Genomic DNA, 6,619 nt, shown 5'->3' with positions numbered 1-6,619 from the left:
CGTGCGGCGTTGTCGGACGCAGCGGCGCCCCGGAGCCTACGCATAGACAGCGGCCTACCTCGGTGTATTTATCGACGACGCGGGCCACATAGACGTGAGCGAACTCATTTCGTTGGCTCAATTTATTTATCTATTTTTTTTTCTCCTCCTTTCCACACCGCGAGTGCGTGTAACTTCTTCTCGCTCCGCTTGCGCCTGCGCGCCGCACAAATGATGCCGGGCTCCGCAGGCAATGAACAGATCATTGCGTACGATAGTGACGGCGATGGGGCTGCCGGGGGGAGGGTGGCGCCGCACCGCGCGGTTGCCAAACGAGCTGAGGTGGTTTTGATGCAGCAGCAAAGTTTTCGCTCGGTGGGTGGCCGGGAGGAGGGAAGGCGACAGCTGACGGGGCTCGGCGAGGCGTACGGTGAGCTCTGCCGTGGCGCACCGCTGTCCGTGTGGGTGGTGGCCCCTGCGTGCGCGCCGCGCGGCGCGGGCGAGGGCAGCAAAAAGGAAACCCCCACCACTGCGGTTCTGCGGACTCCTGAGAAAAGACGAAGCGCATGCGATGGTGGAATTCTCGTGCCAACTCCAAAAACGGGCGGTGGTGTCTGTGGCTACCGCTCCCCATTGCCGAGAAAGACGTTTCCCCCGTCGATTCTTTCCGCCCCCTCGCCGGTTTCTCCCTGCAAGGGAAGCCCGTTGGGCAGTGAGGGGTCAGCAGCGAAGAGCGGCTGCGCCAGCTCCAGAGCGGCGGAGTCGCAACCGTTGACCCCGGATGCTTCGACCACAACGTCGCTGCTTTCACAGGCAGAGCGTAGCGCGGCGGAGTTGCTTGCGCACGACATAGATAGCGTTGCACGGGAATGCTGGCGTGAGAGCCAACAACAGCTTTCGCCATCTGCCATATATGCAGAGGACGACAGACTGGCGGCTTTCGCTGCGGCGGCAAATACGACGTCCTCCAATGGCGAAAGAAAACGTAAGCGCCATTGTGGGGTGCGCGACAGCGTGCCCCCCGGGAGTTTTGTCGACGGCACCGCCCGGTGCCTGCAATTTGAACCGGACAGTTGTTCCGTGCGGCCGTTGCGGCCATCCGTGTCCGGGATGGTACAACAACATTTCAACAAACTAACACAGCAGCGATTGGCTCTCCAGTGCTTCACGCTGCCTTACTAAACACAGGAAGTAGGAATGATTTTCTCCTTCCTCCATTTGTTACTTTTTTTTTTTTAGGTTGTGCTTCTTTCTTTATATTCCTCGTTTTTTTTTCTATACGACCAGCGCGTTCTCGCTCCCTTTGTTGTATGAGCCGCACTTGCTCGCTGCGTTGCCTCACGGTTCTCTCGCGTATACTCTTGTGGTTTGCCGCTTGCTTGTTTTCTCCCTCTCTCCTTCTTCTCGGTCGAAATGAAAGTAAGGATCCAGCTCTGTACAGCGTAGCTGGTAGGGCTTTCGCGTGTGTGTGTGTGCGGCTTGAGTCTCTCATGTTTGGTCGTGATGGCGCATACGCCCCGTGGATTGGGTTTAACCGCCGCAGCTCGCGTGGATCGGTCGCACTCCTCTTCACTTGCGTCCGACGCACGAGATGAGGCGGTTGCTGCGGAGGAGGAGGAGGGGCTGTGGCACTGCAATGAGCATCGCCCCGAGGAAGCAGGCCTAACCGCACGTGTCTCTCGTTGTAGCATGCATGCGGTGGTCAAGGGTTTGGCCCAATCCTTCTGGGAGGGCCGTGAGACGTGCGTGGAGGTGTCGCGTGCAGAGCCTTTGCATCCGCAACGCGCCTCGTTGGAGTCTTCCGTTCAGCTCTCTGAGGAAAGGCCTTCGTGCGGCTCCTCCCCCTGTTTTTTTTCGCCCAATGCGGAGCAAAAGGAGACGGTGCCTTCTATAAAAAATTGTGTTTTGCTGGGTTGCTCGCTGCCGGCCCTCGCGCCCACAGAGCTTCCCCAAGGCGCCAGCGGCAACGGTTTCCACGAGGTGGGGTCCTCGTCCCCCCCTGCTCCCAATGAACCATCCCCTACGGAAACAGCGGGTGATGGTGCCGCCATCACTGGCTTGTTTGCTTGCTTTTGTGAGGCGGTAATGGAGCGGACACCAGGCTGGAAACTCTTTGTTTCCTTTGTGGAGCGTGAGGGGGGTCGTTGGCTAGACTTGAGCTATCAGATGCCAGGGCCCACAAGTTTACCCCTGCACTTGCGTCGTTACGCAGTGCGGGAGATTACCGCCTTACCACGTGCCTCCTTTCACTGCATAACTTCTGTGCGAGAGGTGATAGATTTTTCTCTGAAGGTCATGCGAAATCGCCCACCAAGAAAGAGCGCCGTACAAAAAACCGGTGGCCTTCTCATTCAAGTCCTTGGAGTGGCTGATGATGCTGAGTTTCATGGGGAAGGAGAGACGCCGGTGGCGCCTCTTGGAGTGAGATCTATTAAGTTTACTCAGCCTGCTGCTTCCAGTGCGTTGGCGGAAGTGTGGGGCCTGCATGTCTTTGGCTCCGTACCCTCGCGAGTCGCGGAGCGGCGTGAACTGGTTGCTGGTTCAGCCGGGGCAGGAGCGCAGGGGCGACGGCTCCTTCGGGCCATTGGGTGTGAGGGGCCCATTTCTGTTGTGGTCCGCCATTTGAGCGACGCCGCCACTCTCCCCTCCTTTTGTAACCCAAAAAAAACATTCGCGAAGGGTGTTGTGGGCCACGCCGGAGTGGGGCAGCACCCATTGCGGCCTTCTCTGCATCAGGAGTGGCGGGGGCGCCAAAGGATGGGTGACGCGGAGAATTGCGAGACGCCGTCCAAGGAAGTAAAGTTAAACGTGGAGGCAGTACCAGGCGCAAGTGCGAAGAAGACTTCGGCGCCGTCCGAGGCAGCAATAGTTTGTAGTTCTTGCGATAATTTTTCCATGGCAGCATTGGCGCGTCATACACTGAGGTGTTTGCAGTTACAGCGTAATATGAACGATTGCCCAGCGTCGTCCCCCCGGGCTGCAATGAGCCCGTCGTGTTCCAAGCCGGACTTCTTCGCCCCTGTGTGTAAAAATAGTCCTTTGGCGCCTATTAGGACCAAGCACGACTGCGATGCACGGACAGCTGTGCCTGCTAAAGCGCCATCGCGTGATGATGGCATGGAAAGTCTCATTAAAGCGCTTGAGCGCCGCTGGAAGTCTGGCGTACATCGTTGCCCAAACCGGCGCAAGCCGTTGCTCCCGATATTTTATGGCCTCAAAAAGCCTTATTGGCAACGCGAGAGTCTCATGTCTTTAGAGCTTGAGGAGAGGAGTCTGATTGAGTTAGAGGAGAAGAGGCGGCGACGATTATCCGAGGCAAAAATTGGACAGATCTTGTGTGATCCTCACCACGGCGCTCGTTCACCCCCCATAACCTCTGTGGTGCGGAGGGCCAAGACGAGGGAGAAGTCGTTTTTATTCCTCTCCCCTTTTCCCTAGTTGCTGGGGTTTTATTATTATTTTTTTTTTGTGTTGTTTTGTTTTCTTATTTTATTTTTTTTTTGTGACTGGCGGGGGCTGTTTTTTTTTTTTTGAAAAAATCTTGCCGGCCTGCCCGTTCAATAAATGCAAGCATACATCTGAGTCTTTCCGTGTGCATTTATTTCTCTCTCTTTTTGTTACCAAACTGAGACCCGCGTTCCCTGTTTTGTTTCTCCACCTTTTTGCTTTCGCTGGAAGAATTCAACTGTGCGCCTTTGCGTGGCTTTTTATTCAGGCGAGGCAAGGCATCACACTGACTTCCACCTCCGTGCGGTTGTGCTTCTCTGCGGCTATTGCTACCGTTGCTGTTTTACTCGGTCTCTATTCAAACTGAGAACGCGGCGACGAAGGGAGGTATAACTTCTGCCATCGTTGTGGCTTCAGAGAGGCGCCGCAGAGACTTTTCCTTCTCACGGATTGGTACAATGTTGGCCTTGAAGTCTGCCTTGCAGCGTGGCCGCGGGCCGTTCTGCTCCCTCAGCATTACAAATGCCCTTGCACAACTGACCCTCGCCGACCTTAAAAGCTATGTCTCGGAGGAAGTGGCACAACGATCTATGGAAGATCGCAGCATCGCAATTAACGAGCATGCCTTTTCGCTCCATAGCGCGCTTAACTCGAACGGCGCCAATCGTTGGAAAGGAAAAGTTGGCGAAGGACCTGGGTGTTGTACGGTGTACGAGACGAATGACGTGGCGTGCTCCTGGTTTGTTCTGCCCCCTGGCGCCATGCTGCCGTTGCATGATCACTGCACGATGATTGTGTGGCAGCGAATTTTATTTGGACGCCTCCACATTAATTCCTTCGATTGGGTGCCGGGGTTTGAGCCTGTGGACACGCAACTCATTAACCGCCGGGGTGGGGAAGCCACTGTCGTTTTATCAGGCACCGTTGAGGCGCGTCCTAACGGCGGCGACCCCGCAACGCTGGTGGCATCGTTTGGGCCGCACACCGGTGGTGTCCTGCACGAGATTGTGAATGAGAGTAAGGAGCCCGCCTTGTTTTTTAACGTCACGACTCCGCCGTACAACAAACCTCCGAACTACATAGACTGCATGTATTACTCGTACTCACGCCTCAATGGCAGCTGTGCGACTTCGGTGGGGTCGCAAGCTCGGGCAGCCCCGTGTGAATCCCTGAAGGTGGGGGAGCGCGTGTATCTCACCCCAGGGGAGTCGACCGGTCGAATGGAGATGGACGTTTTTGTGCCGTTGCAGCCGCTATTTTGACACTCAGAGCAGGACACAGTAACCGAAACAAAAAAAAAGAACCCCATGGATCATCGGGTAACATGCAGAGAACCTGCAGGGGCGTCTTTGCAAGTGTACACATGGAGCGTGTGAAAATATCTGTATAACGAGCGTAACGGCAAAAAAAAAAAAAAGAGCTGTGAGCAGATTCCAAGGGAATTCACGTGTTGGAACCTGCGGTGCTGCGCCAACGTGTTCTATTTTTTTTCCCCCCTTTGTTTCTCTCTCTATATCATATGTCGGGCCGCTTGCCTCTTTGACAAACCGATATTATTGTCTACCTATTTTGTTTTTGCTTTTTTCTTTTCTTGAGAATATTTTCCAAAAAATCCGGGAGCGGACGGGGCTTAGTGGATGATAGCGCGTCTTGTTTAATTTTCCCCTGTGTTTTTTTATACATGGACTTCTTGTTTCTGGCTTGCACCGATGCTGCGTTGGAGGGGCAGCGTGAGTGAGTGTGTGTGTGTGTGTGTGTGTGTTCCCCCCTCCCCAATCGCTCTTGTCCCGCTCACGAATCCACCACTAAAACTAATACCGCCCACGCGGGGGGAGTCCGGCTGCGGTGGGGGGGGGCCTCAACGACTGCCACTTCGTGAGTTCCCGACGAGAGAGCGGCCACCATAGGAATTGTTTTTGGCCCATTTGTTTATATTCGTCTCTGTGAGTGTGTGGGGTGCGGCAACTCCGAATTTGGGGGTCTGGGCGCGCGCTGGCCCAAGTTGGGAGGTCGTCGCCTCGTTTTGTCCTCCCTTTACTTTGCGGGAATGGGGCGTCAAGGAACTTGGCCAGGCGCATATTCGGTGGTTTGCTTTGCTTTGCTTTGCTTTTTTGTTTTCTTGCTTCTTCTGTTTCCTGTGTGTTAGAACGTCTAACTGCAAGATCACTCATAATGTTTTGCGGCATCCTTGATGCGGTCGAGGATTGCTTCAAAACAGTTGTGGCGGTTGCCTGTTGCCTAATCCTCGGTGGTCCGGTCCTTATCATCGTCGGCACCTTGTTCCTCCGCCAAGAGGACGGGAAAAAGTCACTAACCGCGGCTCTGAAGGAGTTTGACCCCGCGCCTCTCAATGCGTGGACTGGGACGATTAACGATGTGCCGATTACTTTGATACGCAGGCCGATAGACGTCGAGGGCGTGCCCAGGGCCACGTCTATCTTTGCGGAGGCCGTCATTCCAGTTACAAATCCCGCTTCAGAAAAGTTGTCCGTTTCCGTGAAGGTCGACACTGTCACCCCTTTCACCCGAGACGCCTTGTTACGGTATTCCAAAAGGACGACTCACCAGTGCTCTACAGCAAAGTGTAAGGCCGGGCAACATTGCCAGTGCGAACATAATGCTCGTGCGTTCCAGGACAAATGTGCCGCTATGAGAGGGACCTTTGATGGTTTTCCCAGGTGGTGTACAGTGGGCCGTCTATGTGGCGAGTGCACGCTGACCGTCTATTTGACCCAATTGTACCTTGTTGCCCGCGAGATCAGCAAGGGAGAGTACACTGAAGACACTTCCTTCCGAAGTGCCAACTACAATTTCGATGATAGGGCCAACGTCTATGAACCCACCATGCCAAGCAGCATTACAGTGCGCCTCTACAGCGACAAGGACCCCTACATCGCCGTGCAGCGTGCGACAAAAGGAACTGGCAAGCTTGGCGCAAATCCGCATACTGTTGGTATTATAATGATTGTTCTTGGGGTCTTATTTTTACTACTTGAAATTGGTGTTTGCACGGCGCTCATTTGCTACTTTACACGGCGAAAGGATACGACATCAGACGCATTGCCTCATGCAATGCAAGGGGAGGATGGGAGTAACTACGATACACCTGTTTCGTCACCACCACCGCCGCCGCCACAGCCACAGCCACAGGGCTATGGGTATGGCCAACCTCCGCCGCCACAGCCACAGCCAC

General features: G+C 54.8%; 4 protein-coding genes across 4 annotated transcripts, besides 3 other annotated features; all 4 read left to right on the top strand.

The window, feature by feature from the left end:
- Window positions 1-213: 213 nt before the first annotated feature.
- On the top strand, window positions 214-1,161 carry Tco025E_08425 (uncharacterized protein; the record flags this gene model as incomplete). The annotated part of the gene is made up of 1 exon (XM_029375274.1): window positions 214-1,161. One exon carries the CDS (start codon window positions 214-216, stop codon window positions 1,159-1,161), a length of 948 nt encoding a protein of 315 aa, XP_029224624.1.
- Window positions 1,162-1,482: 321 nt separating this feature from the next.
- On the top strand, window positions 1,483-3,417 carry Tco025E_08424 (uncharacterized protein; the record flags this gene model as incomplete). The annotated part of the gene is made up of 1 exon (XM_029375273.1): window positions 1,483-3,417. The coding sequence occupies one exon, from the start codon at window positions 1,483-1,485 to the stop codon at window positions 3,415-3,417; it is 1,935 nt and encodes a 644-aa protein (XP_029224623.1).
- A 9-nt stretch (window positions 3,418-3,426) lies between these two features.
- Window positions 3,427-3,481: a sequence feature (A-rich).
- A 403-nt stretch (window positions 3,482-3,884) lies between these two features.
- Window positions 3,885-4,688, top strand: Tco025E_08423 (cysteamine dioxygenase; the record flags this gene model as incomplete). Its single annotated transcript, XM_029375272.1, has 1 exon — window positions 3,885-4,688. One exon carries the CDS (start codon window positions 3,885-3,887, stop codon window positions 4,686-4,688), a length of 804 nt encoding a protein of 267 aa, XP_029224622.1.
- Window positions 4,689-5,156: 468 nt separating this feature from the next.
- Window positions 5,157-5,188: a microsatellite.
- A 322-nt stretch (window positions 5,189-5,510) lies between these two features.
- Window positions 5,511-5,551: a microsatellite.
- A 47-nt stretch (window positions 5,552-5,598) lies between these two features.
- Window positions 5,599-6,619, top strand: Tco025E_08422 (procyclic form surface glycoprotein; the record flags this gene model as incomplete). The annotated part of the gene is made up of 1 exon (XM_029375271.1): window positions 5,599-6,619. A coding segment is annotated over one exon (1,021 nt), but the record flags the coding sequence as incomplete, so codon positions are not given.

Source organism: Trypanosoma conorhini (assembly GCF_003719485.1).
Source record: "Trypanosoma conorhini strain 025E chromosome Unknown Tco_14.4_contig_00777, whole genome shotgun sequence".
NCBI classification, from domain to species: Eukaryota; Euglenozoa; class Kinetoplastea; order Trypanosomatida; family Trypanosomatidae; genus Trypanosoma; species Trypanosoma conorhini.
The sequence above is the reverse complement of the archived record's forward strand: the minus strand, read 5'-3'. Positions and strand labels throughout refer to the sequence as shown.